The following is a 19829-nucleotide window of genomic DNA, read 5'->3' as shown; positions in this document are numbered from 1 at the left end:
TGAGGTGTCGTATGGCTCGATGGTAGAAACTGTTTTTAAGTCTTGTAGTCGGAGCAGACAGACTCCTGTAACGTCTGCCAGAGGAGAACAGCTGATGTGCTGGGTGGCTGTGGTCCTTGATGATGCTCTGTGCTTTACGGAGGCATCGCTGAAGATAAATGTCCTGAATGGCAGGAATTCAACCCTCCTCATCTTTTCCAAGTGTTTTCACACTATTTTTGCATTTGGCTGGGTCAGTGTCACTACTGGTAGCCTGACAGGGTGTGTAGATCACAGAGAGATTCCACAGGTAGTCCAGCTCTTTCAGGATGGCACATCAATACATGCCACTGCCAGACGTGTTGAAGCCAACAGAACCACACTGAGGCCGCCTAAGTGAAGGAATTAATTTTATTTTCCATTGAAATCTGATGTATTTTCAAAGTGTTCCTTTAACTTTTTCAAACAGTCTATTTAAAAATAAAATCAACCTCATTCTGAATCTTTACCTTTGAATTAGTGTTAAACTAGTTACATTCATCGCATTTAACTGACGCTGGGGTGGCTGCAGCAGGTCATCTAATTGAAAGGTCGGTGGTTTGGGGAACATACTGAACCTCACAGCTGATTCACTATATGGTACATCACATATAGTATGGGACATATATACACCTCCCACAGACTAGACACCGAGGTTGCCATTCTCACATCCTGAGGCAAAGCAAGACCTTTGGTGCTGTAGACGGATGAACTTCTGTAATCCAGCAGGAGAGTGAGTCTCTGTTTAGACAGAGCTGGCAGGTCACACATTGCACATTCTGAGTGTGGTCAATGTAGGTATATGTAGCACACGCAACGGACACACAATGGAAACTCCTCTGCTCCTCAGATGCAGAAGGAGAGAAGCAAAAGCTCAGAAGCTCAAATTCCATAAAGCTATAAGCTGCAGGAATAACCCTGGGTAAATATGCAGTGTTCAGGCGCAACAGAAAGTGAGAAGCAATGCAGTCTTATATGTAGGGATGGGTACTGATAAGATTTTCACGATTCCGATTCCATTTTCGATTCTGTTTAACGATTCGATTCTTTATCGATTCTTTATCGATTCTTTTTAAAAAAGGAGAACACTAAGGTCGATTAGCTTAGAACTTTGTTTTATATCTTCTCTTTGAACAAGATAGAAATTTAGGAGTAACATGGCCTTACAAACCTAACAGATCTTAAGAGATCCAGCCCACGGCTCTTTAATGGGGTGTCACAGGGTCCCCAGGAAAAAAAATTGTAAATGTAAAATAATAAAATAAATATTCTTCTGTAGCAATCAGAGATGGGTGTTACTGTAATCAGATTACTTTTTTCAAGTAACGAGTAAAGTAAGGGATTACTATTGCAAAAACGGTAATTAGATTACCGTTACTTACCGTTAATTACCGTTAATTACCGTTACTTTCAATAACTAATTTTTTCACTTTCAATAACTAATTTTTTAGGCACGCTGCGTTACTGTGTTACTAAAACCGTGATTTTTTGCGAGAATGTCTCATGACAGTGACGTAAGCGAGTGCGACGTTCGTGACAACAGCTGTGTGCAGATCAACAGTGGATCACATATCGAGTGCAGAGAGAGTATGAGCGTGCAGCGTTTACAGCGTGGAAGTACTGACCTTACTTTGAGTTTGATTCCATAAAAAGTGACAAAAACATTAGTGTCCGCTGTGCGTGGGAAGAAAACTTCTTTTTACAGCGAAAAAACCCCTAAACTTCCAAACAAGCACCGAGTAGCTACGACGTAATGGGAAACTCACAGAGAAACTCGCGGATTCTTCCACTGACCGCGGCACACCTGCACCAGGGTAAACCTCCGCCTACCCCACTCCTGCTTTACAGGTGAAAATAGAGCAACAGGACCGCTGAGTCTTTGACTTTATTTATTTTCTGCTGTGTTTTACTTGCATCTATTTGAAAGAGTGAGTGTAAACACAAAAAATATTTTATTTTATGTGCTGGAATGTGCAGAAAATAGGTTTAAATGTTAAACTAATTTATTCAAGTCAGAGAATGTTGCATATAATTACATTTTTGCTTGATGCATAAAGTTAAAAGATTAAAACTAATAAAACAAGTTTTAAAAAGAAACTTTTCCATTTGATTACATTTTGTATGATGGATTATGCAGAAAAAGTAGAATTGGGCTGAAAGATCTATCGCTTTATCACCTCTTCAGGTTGTAAATCGTGTTTTTAAAAAGTAACTAAGTAATTAATTACTTTTGAAAATAAGTAATCAGTAAAGTAACGGGATTACTTTTTTGGGGGAAGTAATCAGTAATTAGTTACTGATTACTTTTTTCAAGTTACTTGACCAACACTGGTAGCAATAACAAAGTATGACATCAATTATTCTGTAGCAATTACACAAGAATATCCAGTAATGTCCCTGCCTACAATTAAACACATTCACTTACTGAAAATCATTTGCTGTGGCAAACGGGTGCAAACCTTTGACCACAAACTGAGTCACTGCTCGGTGACGTTCGTCTATCCTGGCCTGAAAGGAGACGCTACCGGCAGACTGCAGCGAGAACTGCCAGCATCTGAGCCAGACTCTGTCTGTCATCATGGTCACTAAATGCACAGTAATGGCAGGTTTGTAATAAGGCAGATCGCGCTAACATAATATGCACTGTTAGTTGATTATTTACCTGCCGCATTAACGGGAGAGGACGTGCAAACGTTACCGCTGCTGCTGGTTGAGATTCACGAGTCCGGAATTAAAAACACGACATTCATTTAAGGTCATCGCGTGTTTGTGAGCAAATGCTTTTGCATGTTCGTAGTGTTTCCTCCCTTAAATGAAATATCTACTTTTCAAGTATTGCAAGTTGCCCTGTTGTCATCCGTTCTCGTAAAGTATAACCAAACTTTTGAGCGTTTGAGCCGCTTAGGCGCCGTGTTTCCTGCCAGGTAAATGACGCTCCGCAACGTGGTGACGTCATTCGGGGAAACTGGAATCGATAAGGGAATCGTTTGCAAAAATGGCAAACGATTCCAAGGAACTGAAACAGTGGGAACCGGTTCTCAACAAGAACCGGGTTTCGATACCCATCCCTACTTATATGAAAGAAATGTCATATCCACAGAATCCATGAGTTCAAAGAGCGAGGGCCACAAAGGGCATCCAGCACAGAAGTCAAGGCCCATGAAGGGACGCTAGCCCCTTTCAAAAAATCTATGGCAAGGACATGTGCAGCTGGTGTCACCTCATCAAAGCCAATATGAGGAGGAGATGTAGCTGCTAAGAGAAGGTCTGGCCTCAGGGTCAGATGGCCTGGAACATGAGCAGCTCTTACAGGCAGAAAACAAACACTGCACCATAACAACAGAGAGTGAGACAGCTTTAACAGAGGAAAGGACCGCGTCCCTCCCTACCTGTTTATGTAAAAGACTGCTGTTGAAGACAACACCATGCAAAACAACACCCTCTCAGTCTAAGACCCTGGTGCAGGAGCCTGGACTCCCTCCAGGGACGATCTAGTTACCCTCAGCCTCCCCCTGAGGTGACACGATGCACACAGGCTGTGAGAGAGTGTCCACCACCATCTTTAACAGTCTGAGTGGCACTAAGCAATCGTTGATGCCATTGTGCCCAGTAACCATAACATTGTTTGGAAATGCCATCTGTGTCCCAGCTGAAACTGAGCGAGGCAGTGATAAAACATGGCCCCTCTGTGGTCCGACTAATGTATCCAGTCGCAAATCGAAGAAAGAGATCTGCTGACTTGGAGTTCGTGAGCTCTTTTTAAAGTTCACTAAGAAACCCAGTGCCCGAATGTGGAACAGAACCAGCGAATGCAGGAATGCAAACCTGAGAAACTGCCTGTGGCTCAGGTGTCTAGCCATGTTAGATTGTCCTGTGGACCAAACGGGATTCAAAAGCTGTCTGACTGTTAGAACTGGAACGTTTGTAGATATTTGTTCAAGACTTGCAGGGCCCATATAACCTTCAGGATTGACTGTTTGTGGGCCAAAATCACACCTGCATGCCTCTAGAGTTTCCATACAAGAGGCAACTTGAAACTGTCATCACCAGCAAAAGCTTTTCTACGAAGTATTAAATCAATTTCAGTATATTTCTCATTATTACCCTTAATTTATGGACATCTGTAGTTTGATTTCTTTGCATCCGTGGATTGGATGGGTTGTTACCAACCAACTCTGGTGAGAATTTAATATTAATAGCACCTTTAGAAATGTATTTACTTATAAAACTGGTGATGCATTCAAAACTTATTGGGGAACAACAATGAAATATAATGGGAACACTTGACATGGTCACCTGAACATTTAACACAGCCCAATTCCACCCATTCTCACAGCTAGGAGGACTGAGGCTTCTTCGTCCTGGGCGTTGGATCCTGCCAGGGGCCTGAAGGTGGGCCTTTGCTCTAAGCCGACTGGCATAGAACTCGACCAGGAGGCTGCGTTCTCACTGGTGGCACACCCACAGCGGTGGCAGTGGGCGCCACTCTCTTATAAAATTAATTTGATACATAGAAAAAAAACTGAACAAGTGAAGCATTGTGAATACCTGAATGCACCGTACTATATAAATATTCAGACCCTAGGAATCATATTTCCAGCTGAATTCAGAATTTGCTTTGGGGGTTTTGAATTAATTTAGTGGTTTGATTGCAGTACATCAGTTTCATGTCTTGCACTTGAACTATGTTAAACTGCACTGTCCCTTTTAAATAAAATAAATTCAAGTTGATTTGAATATATGTGACAAAATTAGGATTTATTTTGTGTATCCATTCTGCAATTGAAACGTCATTAAAAGCCTGCGCTACACTGACATCTGGTGGAGGGTCAGGCAAACAGGAAAGGTAAATGAAAACTAGTTCATGCCAGTGCTGCTTTTATTTTGAAAGTGTGACTTTTATTTGTGTAGACGTGCAGGTGAATCCTCATGTCGGATGCAAAGAGAAAGATTAATACCACATGCCGCTGCGCTCTGAAATATCTTCCGTTTCTTTTGTCACACACAAACTTCTACCCTCGTTGGCGTTTGACTTTCCTACGAAGAACACATCCGGGCATTTTGAGCGCACTTCATACGTATTTTGGCTGCGACTGATGACGAAGTTCACAAACGACAGCGTTCTCTGTGGCGAAACATGTCACCCAGAAATCCGGGTACGACGCTCGGTAAGTAAACGCATGTACGGGCAGAACGTCCGCAGTAATCGTGCTCCCACGTTACCGTGACCCAATAGCACGATGATTTTGTTACCAAGGAATATTCACGTCGTCATTTTGCTTTGCGCAGGATTTCACGCTGAAACTTTGAGTGTACGATGCTAAGTTAGGACAGGTGAAGTCAGTGAAGCAGTTAGAGGTGACTGACCCTGAGAGCACGGATGTTACTGCACACTAACAAATAGAACCGGAACAAGCAAAGGAAGCGTTTTAATCCTGCTTTCCGACGTGTAGCTAGTTTTTACTGAGCAATCATGTGACAGCTGGCTCTACTGTGTAATTGAATACTCATGAGGTCTGATTAAGACCTAACACAGCACTGCGGTCTGCTGACAGTTTGTTTCGGACTAGAAAGAAGAGCACGTGGGTTTACCTCGTGACACTACAAAAGTTTAAAGAATGACAAAGTTGATTTATATTCTATATTTCCACAAATGTCCTGCTGTTATTATTCTTCCCACTCACTCCTTCTGTGATTTGACGATGGCCACCTCAACATCTACACAGTACACTTTAAGTAACCTGCGCTCAGAGTGGATGTTTGTCAGTCCAACCAGAGTCACCTGTGAGGCACCTGCACCTGTACTCTAGTGTATTTGTAAGGGATGAGCACAGAGGTCGTATCTGATGTATGAACATGAGATCAGGTCAGAATGAATCCAGACGTGTCACAGGTTAACCTGGCGGTCACATTAACAGTTTGTGTTTTCTGACATTTGTTGAGCTGATGGAAAAGTGGCATCTGAAATTATGTGACATAAAAAAACACGTTACTCTTTATGCTCGCTGCTCTTCTGCAGTGCTACATGCTAAAGTAACATGAGCACAGCTTATAGACACCTGACTATGGTGCTATACATTATGCATACATTTCATTGTCTTGTGTCTTTCATCTCTTTGTATTTGATAGGCCCTTGTGACTGACAGACCATTTACTCAAGTAAAGTACAGATACCTGAAAATTCTACTTAAGTATAGTAACTAAGTACTTCCCACCTCTACAAATATGTTTAAAACAACGACTGATGAAAAACTCAGCATTTTCATTCTTTCAGACTGTTGGTGTGCCACAGAAAACAATCCGACACTACCATAAGGGAAAACACTTAAGCCCTTTTCCCATTAGTACCTACTCAGATTGACTGGTTTCCATTACCTAATGTGTGTGGTTGTTGTTATAGCAACGTGACCATTGTCCCATGACGTAATTGGTACACAAACACTACAAGAAAGGAGGTCGTCGACGTGAGGATACACCTGCTGCTCGGTGTGTCTTTTTGTCACACTCGGGGACCGTGGCGTTGTTTTTGTAGCCTTTCCTTCGTTGCCTGGGTTCAACAATGGTGCTTTTGATTTTCATGAACAAGACGCTCTCATGACTCACCGAGTGATGCCACTGACTAGCCAATCAGTGGCATGCAGTCTGATGACATCACATTTTAGTACCTGCTTGCATCACTTTGTAACCCCAGGTGAGCAGGTAATATATTAGTACCTCATACCAGGTACTATGACCAACTGCAAAACCCTGAAAATCGCAGCGAATCATGGCGAGTCGATCTTAGTAGGTACTAATTAGGGCTGCCACAAACGATTATTTTGATAGTCGACTAGTCACCGATTATTTTTGCGATTAGTCGACTAATCAGATCATCATCCATTGGACGTAAAACTACAGCTTATTGCACCAGCAGCATCTGCTCTTATATAACTATCATTAGCTTACAGCTTGAAGTGTTTAAGGTCTGTGCTAACTAAAAATAAAGACAAGATGATAGTTTATTAAATTTTAATGAAATTTGCAGATTGTTTCGGTGAAGTTTAATAAACTCCTTGCTATCTAAAATATAACAGGACACCGGAGTATATTCTGGAGCATCTCACACTTCTGATAATCAGCTGTCTGCTTGATGTTTATTCAGCTGTGTAAAAACTATAACTTTAATCTCAGACAAACCGATTTACTCAGGAACAAATAAAATACTGAAAAAAGCCAAACAATAACATTTTTAAGTTATCTAAGTGACTTGTATATCAAGTTTAACCTGAGTAGACAAAGACAGGCTTTCTAACACGTGGGGGGTCCGGTGTTATCCCCGGCTCTAGTGAGCCTTGCCCCCGGCTAGCTATCAAGCTGGTGGGTAACAGACGTCTCCGAAAACGTCGGAGCGCTTTTGAAAATATGCGGTGTCTTGATAAACTGAGCAGATATTTGAGGTTTCCACAGCTACATTCTCGCCTGAAAATATCTTAAGTCCTGCCATCTTCTGTTTCAGTGCGTTATTACACTCTTAAATCCTACTACTTATTTCTTACAAAGCTTCAAACGACGCGTCGACTATTAAATTAGTCGTCGACGAATTTGATAGTCGACTAATTGTGGCAGCCCTAGTTCTAATGGAAGGGTACAGGCAGGGTGTTGGTGTTGATTGCCCGGATCTTGTTCTTTCCAAGAGCGAGCATTCCCAAGATCTTGGGTATTTGGTGGTTTCGGCTCCTCTTCATGGTTCCCATTCACCTGCAAGATTCTAAGGTACTTGTAGCCGTCCTCAGTCTGCAGTGTCACCTACTGGTAGTACAATCCCCTCATTTCTGACCATTTTTTTGTCTCTTTGTTGCTCCAATTGCACGTCTCCAATATGAAAGAAATTCTCATGTCGTTTCTGTAGAGCCTCATTCACTCCCAGCATACAGCTTGAAGCCATCCATGTTAGGGCTGCAGCTATTGATTATTTGAGTAAATAAGTTTGATTATTCCATCGATTATTTTGATAACAAATACTTTGGTCTTATTAATGAGCAATAATAAATATTCAAACGATGAAAAACGGAGGTCTTTCAGAATAAACTATTCATTGTATGGTTTACCTCAACTTACTCTAAGACTTACCGTATTTTTTGGACCATAAGGCACTTTAAGCAAAACAAAACAGTCAGATAAGTCAAATTTTACTCAGCTCATTCTTCTTGCTTCCTCCACTTCTGTACCATTGATTCATTAATGTTGAATTCTCTGCAGCTGCTCTATTCCATGTTGTTGCAGTACATTAATGACTAACCTCATATTGTGGATGGATTATCTCAGTTGTTCTCCTGACTGAAGTTTGGTCCGTTTACAGCATCCTGCCATGCGATTGCATTTGTCTCTAACTAGGGCTGCTCAATTATGGCAAAAATGATAATCACGATTATTTTCACTGACATTGAGATCTCGATTATTTGATGATATTTATTTAACAATAACAATGTGTTGAATAATGACTTTAAAGATTGTCAAAAAATAATATAAAATAGTGTGCAAATACTGATAACAGTGCAAATGTTTGCAATATAAAAAATAATTGAAAAATGTAAACATTAATGTTTAGTGAACTTTGCAGTGTTGCTCTGTGGTGCAGCTACGACACTGTAGCAAAGTTTACACACTGTGTCTAATTGATCCACGTCTGACTGAACCCATAATGTTTCCACACCACTGGAGCTTTTTTTTTTTTTACCTCTTTTCAACCAACTGCAGTCACTCTCCTCTCCAAATAACTTCTGCTTAGCTTTCCGAGCTTCCCTCTGGTCCTCTTAATCAGCGGTCCCCAACCCTCGGACCGGTACCGGTCCGTGAGTCGTTTGGTACCGGGCCGCGAGAGTTGAGGCTCAGGTGTGAAATGTATGGTTTTCAGGGTTTTTATCGGTTTTCAGCGTTATTTTGTTATCGTCTTTATCGTTTACTCGGTTTTCCTCGGTCTTTTCACGTGTGTTATGAATAAATTTCATTTTTTTCGGTACCGGTACTAGTTTTATTTTGTTGTATTTATCCGCGACACCTTAAAGGCCGGTCCATGAAAATATTGTCGGGCATAAACCGGTCCGTGGCACACAAAAGGTTGGAGACCGCTGCTCTTAATTGTTGTGACGCGTGTTCGAAATGCAGAGAGGTGCATTCGATTTGCCACACGGAGCAGTGTGAGAGTAAAGCACGAGGGAGGGGCTAATAATCGGCTCAGTCACTTTTAATGATCGTTGAAAGCCCAGATTGTAATCGAGATTAAAATTCGATTAATTGAGCAGCCCTATCTCTAACTATCAGGAACCCTCACGTTAACTTTTATCGAGTGGAAAAAAAGTTAGCATTCAACCTCCAGCTTCACTGTGTTTATGCTATGCTAACATAGCTGTGTTGCTAGCCACACGTAGCACATCATTATATAGCAGCTAGCCAACTTCAGTAACCCTACAAACGTCACTGCTGTTTAGTTTTCTGTCTTCATTTATGTTGGAAGTGATAGCAGAGCTGTACGTTTGAATGCTTCAGAAATCTCTCAGTCAGAACGTGCTATATCATGTTTAGGTGGAAGCTAGCGAGCTAACTTCCTGCTAACTTCTAACTCTGTTAAATGTCATAAATTCTGTTTTCATGGATGCCTGGATGTTAAACTTAATTGTTACACCTGGTAAAGCAGCAAAGCTGATCGTTTTATTAAAGATGAAAGACTTTAGACAGTTTTAACTCTCAGTGATGCTGCAGTGTTCGTTTGACTAATGGCGTCAGACTTAAACACCAGATTGTTCCAGTATTACTGAGTCTCCAGCCTTTGGCGGCTGTTCTCATGTTGTTCCCCTGATGCTGAGTTTCTACCTTGTATGGCTCAAAGCTGACTTACTCTCCTGGTTTCTCTCTGGTGTTCCTCTTTGGGGCAGATAGCTGTGAGTCTTTGTAAGATTCAAGCTTCTTTGTCACGTGCATAGTTATACAGATATAACACGCAGTGAAACGCTCCTCAACTGTGCAAAAAAGAGAGACAGAACTTTATATACAGTGAATGAGTATTTACAAAGAGGACATTATGTGCAGCAAGTGGGTGGCATTATATAAATAAAGATAAGAGGCCTCACATACAACAGTTTGTTGTGCTTAGACACCTCATGCTCACGTCCCTCTGTGCTGCTTTGATCTCTGCCTCTGGTATTGAGAGGACATCTGATTGAAATACTGTTGAAATCTCCCAATTCTTTGAATCTTTGGGCTGAAGGAAGGACAATACTCGGTGTATTTATGCTCAATCAACAATCATTTATTTCCATACAATTCAATACTTAAGAGCATAAGGACCATCATGATGGGGAGACATGCCTGAAGAGGGTCACAGCAAGTCTCAAAATGGTGACGGGTTGCTCAGCTTTTTATAGTCTCTAGTGGCCCCCATCTAGTCGTAAAAGCCAAAACATCACATTCTTTCTCTGTTACAGCGCCTAAGTTATGACCTCGGCAGTTGTTTCTCTGCTTTCTGTAAGGTGGGGGTGTGGAATGTGGTCTGTCTATCTCCCCTGTCTTAGACACAGAGTCTCCTTCTCTTCATGATTCAACAATTAAGCATGTCAAGAAAACAGTGTAACACATTCCCAGCAGATCAAGGATACAGAGTGATGCACATTTATCTAATGAACTAATATGTAAATATGTTCTGTTAACTCAAAAGTATAATGAGAACTAAACTACATACAGCTCACACACTCTATATTAAAGGGTATAATATGATCTACAGCAGTATTCTAATTCAACTACTTTGATTACATATATAAGGTAACATATGATAACAGAATAATATCACAATACTCTCTGTGTGTTTCAGCCACTTTAATAAAGTGAGTTTGTTTCTGTTCTTCTGTGTTCATAACAGACCTGGAAAGGATATCCAAAGTGAGAGTGAACACACAGGCTGTGTTGAAGAGGGCTCAGTTTATCCAAAGACAGAAGATCCCCAAGAAACAGTGGCAGGTGAGCTGTGCTGTAAGCTGTGGTGCACGATGACAACAAGCCCACGCTGTCTTAACTTGTAACACCAAAATGCATTTATGTGTACGTACATGTAAGCACACCTCTGTGGTCATAGACAGTATTAACTATAAGGCGGGTTTCAGGGCTACATTTTTAACATGTCTCACGGTGTATCCTTCTCTGAGCGCTGTTTCCTTGTGTGTCCTTGCAGGCTGCGTGGCTGCTGAAGGCCGCGACCCTGATCGACCTGACCACTCTGGCCGGAGACGATACGGCCTCCAACGTGCACAGGCTCTGTTTGAAAGCTATCCAGCCAGTTCGATACGACCTGCTCAAGAAGCTTGATATGCACGACAAAGGTCCGCCCTCACGTCTGTCAGGAAAACTGATAAAATGAAAACAAGCGTTAGTGTCATAAAATAATTATTAGTAAATAATGAGCTAGCGTATCCTGTCACGATAGCTTCAGTGGTGCTTAGTATTAATTCTCAACGTCTCTCTGCTGTTTTGAATATTGTTGTGTTGAGCATCATTAGTGTAAAAGGAATCACAACAAATTTGTATTCATTTGCAGTTTTCCCAAATCATGCCAGCAAAATCCCGTCGGCATCACGTGAGAAACAAGTAACGGCTGTTTCCATGTTACGATTTCACCTGTCAGGACATAATGTGTAAATCACAGGTCGCAACATCGGACAAATATAATCCTGCATCAACAAAAAGCCGTGAAATGTATTTATTTAACACAAACAAAAAGTCGTGTGTGGCAAAACTAACCTTACTTTAAAAGCAGATTTTCCTGTTTGCTGAGAAACAAAATAACCATTAACCGTTGTTGCTGCGTCCCAGTCAAAGTCCAGATCAGGGACGTGACGGGTCATTAATTCTAAAAGAACCTCTGAGAGCCTCTAACACCGGGCTCACTGGATGAAATAAAAAGATATTACACGTGCATTTTAAGTTTAATCACGTTCATCGTTAATCTCATAATGTTTGAAACGTGCGTTACTCTGCACACACAGTGTTGGTCTTTATTAGTGTCCACGTCTCTGTGCAGAACAGGGTTACACATCACTGTGGTTACGCGCTCATGTTCCAGTTTGCTCTGACAAAGACGCACAGCTGCTTTTTCCCTTTAAAGCCAGTGTGAACAGAGCGTTGGTGGTGAGGACGGCTGTCGCTCATTTATTCACAGACAAAGTCAAACACAGGAGGCTTTGAACCATTAACATCTCACAACCGCATGAATTCAAATGTTTTATTTACCTTTTTCTGCTACCATGATCTCATTGATCAGTTTTATCATCCTATTTGTCATCGTTACCTGATGAGTAAGCATGCCAGACTGCTCAGACACTAGTCCGCCTGCAGAGGGAGCCACAGGCCAGTTTATCACCACGTTTCTTCTTCTTTGCTCTGATCCCTGATGTCAGGCGTGACAACAGCAGCGGTGTGTGTGTATCCATCTCGTGTGACTGATGCTGTCGGAGCACTTAAAGCGGCCGACTCCAGCCTTCCTGTCGCCTCAGGTAAGTCGTAGCTATGGCAACCCTGTGTGTGTAATATAGAAAATGAAAGGCTTGTGCTGCCTGGGCTCCACTGTGTTATCTGTTTCTCCCAGTGGCCACTGGCTTCCCAGCTGGCCAGACTCCACTGGAGACCCGCCTGCAGGAAGTGCGCATAGCAGTGAGTGACGGCGCGACGGAGATCGACATCGTCATCAACAGGATGCTGGCCATTACAGGACAGTGGGAAGGTATGCTGCAGCCTCACTGTCGTTACTGTGGTTGTATGGAAGGATCTGTGTGTTGAATACTGATGTCTGAGCCTGTAGTAAGAGTTTCATACGTGATGAAATGCCAGTTACAAAACAAACCATCGGCTAATCCAGTAATCCGCCCGTTTCCTGTCACTTCTGTCTGCGTCATGAGGGCAGCAGAGAAGGTGAGGCCTCCCTCCCTCAGTGTCGTCGTCCCCCCCCCCCCCCCCCCCCCCCCCACACACACACACACACACACACACACACACATGGGCGTGCACTGAACACGTCAAGTGATTTCAGTTTCGTGTCTCCCTCTGCAGCCATGTACGACGAGATCCGTCAATTTCGGGAGGCTTGTGGCCCCGCCCACATGAAGACCATCCTGGCTGTCGGAGAGCTCGGCTCGTTCACCAACGTCTACAGAGCCAGCATGGTCGCCATGATGGCTGGTCAGTCTCACAGCAGTGTGTGTGTGTGTGTGTGTGTGTGTGTGTGTTCATCTGATAGTTTAATTACACTTTCTAGTGAAGCTGATCATAAAATAAAAACTGCATGGTTCCAGCTTTATATTTGTTTTCTGTTAGTAATTTCAGTTTAAAGACGAGCAGGTTGGGCTGTGGATGTAATAACAAAGCACTGTGTTAATGAAACGCTGCATGTATGAAGCTTCTTTACTCCATGGAGGCCTTTTACAGATGCAACTCAGTCTGTCAAGCTCGATTTAAGGTTTTACGACATGTTTAGCGGCGTCTACAGAGTGTGAGGTCACTGGGCTGTAGTTTATATTTGCTAACTGCTGAAAGAACCAGTAACCCACTGTGTGTGGGGTCATTTACTGCCTCTGGCTGCAACAGCATCCCATCCACTTTCACTTCCTGTTGCTCGAGCTGTTCGTCGTTCTTTGTCTCGCTGCACTAAAATGTGAAAGTCTGTCTGTAGCTGTGATGTTCAGGTTTGTATAAATGAGTGAGGGGGGGGGGGAGTCTAACAGAGATTTCTGAGAGTTTGCTGATGTTGGGATTCCCAGTCGTGCTTTGGTAAGAAATGTTGTGTTTGTAGTGTGATGCACATGTAGCAGCTGCTTATGATGTTTGGGGGGAAATCATTAAATGATTGCATGTTGCAGACGTCTGCTCTCTGCTCTGCCAACAGAGAGATGGAGGGAACTATTAGCAGCTACGAGCCGACCCGGTGATGTCGTGTCCTGCACAAGACTAAACTTTAAACACGTATCACACAGTTACGTCTGTGACCGTTGTTGAGAACAGGGCTCCATGATGTAAATGAGCCTTTATACATGCAGGCTTCATGTCCACGTAACGCTGGGTTCATGGTTTTGATCAAAGGTGTGAAATCATAAAGATTTTTCGGCAGAGTCACAGATGCCCTTTGGGCTCGCAGCAGGAAAGGCCTCCAGTGTAAACTCGCTCTCCAGGCTCTTCACTCTGACAGCTGTTAAATGACTGAGACTAGCTTACAGAATAAGTTGATACACAGGATCTCAGACCCGTGTTTTCATTGGTCATCTGTTCTGTCGTGTCAAATGAAGCACGTGGTCACACAGGCTGTATGACAGTAGCATGTTGATCTGCTCCTAACTCTGCTTTAATAACAGCTGATCTGCACTCACTGCCTGCATACCTGCAGCGTATGTAGAAACATTTACGCCATGTAACAAAAATTGCTGACACGCACGCACACGGGCGCATGTGCACGCACGCACGCACACAGGCACACATGCACACACGCGAGCGTGCTTAACCAGCCGTCACACAGGCACACACACAGGCACACGTACACACACACACACACACACACGTGCACACACACACACAGGCACACGTACACACACACACACACGTGCACACACACAGGCACACGTGCACGCACACAGGCACACATGCACACACGCGAGCGTGCTTAACTAGCCGTCACACAGGCACACGTGCACGCACACAGGCACACACGTGCACGCACACAGTAAGCCGATTACGGACCTAAATTGTCAGGCGCTCTGATAGAGATCGTCATTAAAATACATTGCTTTTGTCACCACACTTGCTCCTTAATCTCCTCTTGTTCCTATGAATTGCATATGAGATTCCTGAAATTGAATGATAATTTTACCTATTAATCTCTGATATAGCCTTTTTTACCCCGCCGTTCCCCGCCAGTATCTCCCTGCCCACGCAAATGAATAGAGCTTCATTACCGCCACCCACATTTAATAACCGTTATCCATTATCTGGTAATTAAGACTCCGTATAACGAATCTTAAGGATTACGCCAGTTTGAGAAAGAGGGGAGAGAAACTGAAAAAATACATATAACATGTCTTTAATGAACTGTAAAATTTCCATCTTGTTCTGTTCGGTAATGAACGGTCATTATAAATCAGGGAGGCAGGAGGGCGGCGCCTCTTTTTTCTGCCCCTGCAGTTTGTGGGTAATCTGTTAAACTGCGTCATTTCATCTTCTATTTTTATCAGTCTAGCTGATAAAATATAATTGGCTGTGAAGGAAGGCGAGGAAAGAAATAATGATTTTTATTGATGAGCATTAAGCTGTCGTTTGTTGCAGCAGCTTACGCTTTTCTCCGGCCGCGCTGTCGGTGCAGTCGACCTGCATGGGAACGCCGGCCTCGAGCCGTTTGTCGTCCCGTCGGACAAATTTGAAGTCGAAACCCGACAGCTGAGCGATGCAACATAACCTCAGTACGTGCTTTTGTTGAAGACATCTCATCTGTTCCAACACGGCAGGTTCAGACTTCATCAAGACGTCTACAGGGAAGGAGGCTGTCAATGCTACTTACCCTGTTGCCATAGTGATGGTGAGAGCCATCCGTGACTACTTCATGAGTACGGGCCACAAGGTACAGTGGGCGTGAACACTCACTGACTGTAGAACAGTTACTACATTTATTATGTTCATGAAACCAGCATCACGTTCACTGTGACTGATGGACGGAAAGTCTTTGACATGGAAAGAAGTACTTGCATGAATGTGGAGTCATGTGTTGTATGAGCAGCTTGAGTACTCGAGTAGATGAGAAGCATTTTATCAAACAGCAGGAACTTAATTCTGCTCAGTTTCATTAAGATGCAGCAAAAATCTTAATGTAAACATTTACATGGCAGCGCTGCAAGACAGGTTGAGTCACCATGACGTGCGTCTACATCAATAACCAATCGTAGGCCAGTCGAGGCTCGCCACAGTGTGCTCTCTGTATTTAGTGTCAAAACGGACGGTTTTGATTTTAGTGCTGTGGAACCAGGTTCAAGCAAAGTTCCTCAGATTAAAACACTCTTTATTAGTTACACCGTGTTAGTTCTGACCTGCTTTTGCCTTCAGAACTTTATTGTCAGTGTTGCGACAAACAACTACTACTGAAAAAGTACCAGGTACTGTGACCTAATGGAAAACCCCGCAAACCGTGGCGATCTGAGCTGAGTAGGTACTGATGGACCAGTAGAGCCCCTGGTCCATCAGTAACCCTGTCCCCCTGCCATGTGAAAGCCGGCAGGGGGACAGGGTTGTACTGATGGACCAGGGGCTCTACTGTGTGAAAGCTGGCAGGGTTGAAGTCACCAAAGATGGAACCTCGGGTGCTGAGTCTGTAGCCGGGCTCTGGCAGAGTGGATAGTGTCGCAGCAGAGGGAGGAACGTAAACAGCCACAGATGTCACATGGGTCCAACTGCTGGTTGACGCATGTGCACGTAACATTTTTTAGGCGTGTGTATTTCCAAGTACCACCTTTGTAGATGTGTCATCGTGCTCCAAGTGTGTTGTGTGTTTTATTGACACACGTGTGCATGCCTTCTTTTAGGTGGGCTTTAAGCCAGCAGGGGGCATCCGAACAGCTGAAGAGTCTTTGGTTTGGCTGACTCTTATCAAAGAAGAGCTGGGTGATGATTGGCTCTGTCCCGGCCTGTTTCGCCTGGGAGCCAGCAGCCTATTGGCTGACATTGAGAGGCAGGTGGGTACGCAGTAAACACGCAGTAGATGTGACATGTCTTGTTTTACACAAGGTTTTTACAGATGTTTTTGCTTGGACAGATTTATCATCAGGTGACTGGACAGTATGCAGCGTATCATGAGCTTCCCATGGCTTGAATTCACCTGCTTCACGTTTTAAAGAGAAGCTCAGAAGATCCACACGAGCCTCATTCGTAAATCTGCTGCTCCTTCAAGGTGCTTTCAGTGTCCTGATGAATAACCCAGCTGGTAATTTAAAGCTTGAAGCGAAGAATGTGATGAAGATCAAAGTTTTTTACTTGTTATAATTTAACAATCGCACTTCATAAAATAAACACGGAGTGGAAAAACAGTTTGTTTCCTGTTTATTCTTATAAATGGGGGCGATCGTGGCTCAAGAGTTGGGTGTTCGTCTTGTAACCGGAAGGATGCTGGTTGGAGCCCCGGGCTCTCTGTCCTGGTCGTTGTGTCCTTGGGCAAGACACTTCACCTACCACCTACTGGTGTTGGCCAGAGGGGCGATGGCGCGATATGGCAGCCTCGCTTCTGTCAGTCTGCCCCAGGGCAGCTGTGGCTACGACTGTAGCTGCCTCCACCAGTGTGTGAATGTGAGAGTGAATGAATAGTGGCATTGTAAAGCGCTTTGGGTGCCTAGAAAAGTGCTATATAAATCCAATCCATTATTATTATTATTATTATTATTATTATAATAAAAGTTGGTAAACTGTAAAAGATGCAGCAGAGTGTAAAGTTGAGTTTAGTTTAAAGTTATGTTGGCTGTAGGTGTGTCAGCTGTCACATCACAGCCTCATTAAACATTTATACTGAAGCTCCAGAGAGTAAAATGCAGCACATTAGTGTTGGTGGAGAAAGACAGGAAGCAAAACGGTCTCAGTCCGTGTTTTTTAAAGTTTCTCCTGAAAGCATGAAGAATGTTTAAGGAAAAAAACATTACTGATCATTTTGGGAATAAAGTCAAAATTTCAATATTAAAGTCGAGATTTTGAACTCTAAACTCTGGTAAAGACGAGATGTGCTGAGCAAAAACACACAAAGGCCCAGCTGGACTTTTGCTGTCAGGTGACCGTGCAGCACCATGCTGTGTGCAAGAGATGCACCATCAGCTGAAACCAGAGTGTGGCTTTTGCAGCAGTTTTACGTCACTCGTGGCAGAACCACCAGTCGTGTCAGCAGTGATGGCAAATATAAATGAGCCATCAGAGCAACAGATCTGCGATAGGAAGCGTGCGGCTTATGCTGCCAACCATAAGTGATCCTGACCTGTCCACTGATCTGTGCTGAACGTCTTCCTGAGGATTAGACGCAGGGCTTGAACAGCATACAAATACATTTGAGGTTCATCTCAAGGCAGAAAACTTTTTCTTTTATACTTGAAGACATTACAGACGCTGACCTTGGACGAATGAGTCGGTGCCTTGTGGAGTGATGGGCACGAGCTTTTTCATTCACCTTCCTCCGAGGGGTTGCCTCAGCTGATCCTCTGCTGTCACACGATCCCTGCACACTCACTGCATCGATGAATGTTCTCTGTTGTCTTCCTGTTTTCCTTCTGCCTGTCAGCTCCATCTTCAACATCACCTGCCCACTATAGCCACTATCCCTACCAAGTAAGTGGGCTAATCTAAAGACAAGGTTGGTGAGTAACTAAAATAATAAAAGAAAAACAAGTTGTTTTTTCTAGTTTGAGAAATGGCATCATGTCTTTGAGCCACAGGGAGTTTGGGGGGTTAGGTGACTTCCAGAGGAGTAAGGATACACCGTGTTGTCACCAGGATGTAAAAGCAAGAAACTTTGTTTTGCAGGGAAGCTGCATTTTTTGATTCAGAGTGTTTGCCAGTTCAGTGACCCCATGCTGCCTGGCTGGAGGGCAGGAGTGTGGTTTGGAGTCGGACCCACGGCCCTTTACTGCTCGTCTTCCCCCACGTCTCTTTCTCCCTCCCTGCTTTCTCGTCTCTCTTTGCAGCTTGGATTTTGGGTTCTGTTCTGGTGAACTGAAAAAGAAATTATCTGCAGACATAGATAAGCTTTGAGAGATTCCCATAAACTGAATTGTTATTATTAATAGATAAAAATTCACCAGTTGCTGATGCAATGAAGTCATTAAATGTATCATCTGAAAGCAGAAGTGAATAGAAACCCCGTGGGAAGGAGAAATGGGATTGGTCTAGAGTCCACAGTAAGGGGGGCACAGCTGGATGACAGTCAGAGGGAATCACTTTAAACTGTCAGTGAAAAAAATCAATACAGGAATAAGATTAAAAAAATGAATATGTCCTTGTTTGTGGATTAAGAAGTCTCCAAGAGTCAACACAGCCATCATGTAGTTAAAATAAGATGTAGATCTAAGTGTGGGGGATTAGGCGCAGGTGTGACCACGAGCGGTCCGTTTGAATGAGTGGCAGATTTCCCAACGACATTTCAGGGTAAAGTGGTCTCTATCTTGTAAATGTGTGTCTGTAGAAAAGTTCAGCTTTGAGGTGAGAGAATCACTTAGATCACTTAACAGGATGTTTCACATCTTTAAAATTCAGTTTAGTAATCTGAATAATCGACTACATCAAGATTCTGGAGGATATCAAACATACTGAGAGTCATTTAAATAAAAAGGAAAAAAACACTGAGTCACAGCGTCATAACTAAGAAACAACCCTTTCTTGGAAGCAACAGTTCCTCCCAGTGTTGGAACATTTGCTGTCAATGTGGATTTCAAAGTTTCCATCCTATGCTTGGTTAGAATGGGGGGGCATCTATTTTGGAGTGTCCTGTATGTGATAGACAGTAATTTTGGGGCTTTTGAGATCAGGTGTTTGTATTGGAGATTACGCGTCGGAATTTCAGGAGCGGGACCACGCCTCCAAACACGCTCCCTCCGGTTCCCTCAGTTCTGCAAGCTGATCATTCTCGTCTACGTGCCCCTCCCTCCTTGTTCTCAATTCTTTAACTTCTTCACTTCTATTTAGTGCATGAGGATCTGCCAGGGAGGCGTCACCAGTCGCCTTCGAGGTCTTCCCCAAACTGCAGCTCAACTGTGGGCCAGCGAGTGAAATTGGACTTGATTAGTGTG

The 19829-nt window shown here is 43.3% G+C and overlaps 1 protein-coding gene across 1 annotated transcript; it reads left to right on the top strand.

The window, feature by feature from the left end:
• The first annotated feature begins 4996 nt into the window (after window positions 1–4996).
• dera (deoxyribose-phosphate aldolase (putative)) lies at window positions 4997–17085 on the top strand. Its single transcript, XM_085375841.1, has 9 exons — window positions 4997–5186; window positions 10910–11007; window positions 11219–11366; window positions 12441–12536; window positions 12629–12763; window positions 13090–13218; window positions 15528–15640; window positions 16596–16745; window positions 16826–17085. Exons 1-9 carry the CDS (start codon window positions 5156–5158, stop codon window positions 16880–16882), a joined length of 957 nt encoding a protein of 318 aa, XP_085231967.1. The 5' UTR covers window positions 4997–5155; the 3' UTR covers window positions 16883–17085.
• Window positions 17086–19829: the final 2744 nt, after the last annotated feature.

Source organism: Diplotaxodon limnothrissa, linkage group LG17 (assembly GCF_057381915.1).
Source record: "Diplotaxodon limnothrissa isolate DT_005_m linkage group LG17, D_limnothrissa_male_GT1.1, whole genome shotgun sequence".
In the NCBI taxonomy this organism is placed as follows: domain Eukaryota; kingdom Metazoa; phylum Chordata; class Actinopteri; order Cichliformes; family Cichlidae; genus Diplotaxodon; species Diplotaxodon limnothrissa.
This window is presented reverse-complemented; position numbering and strand designations above follow the sequence as displayed.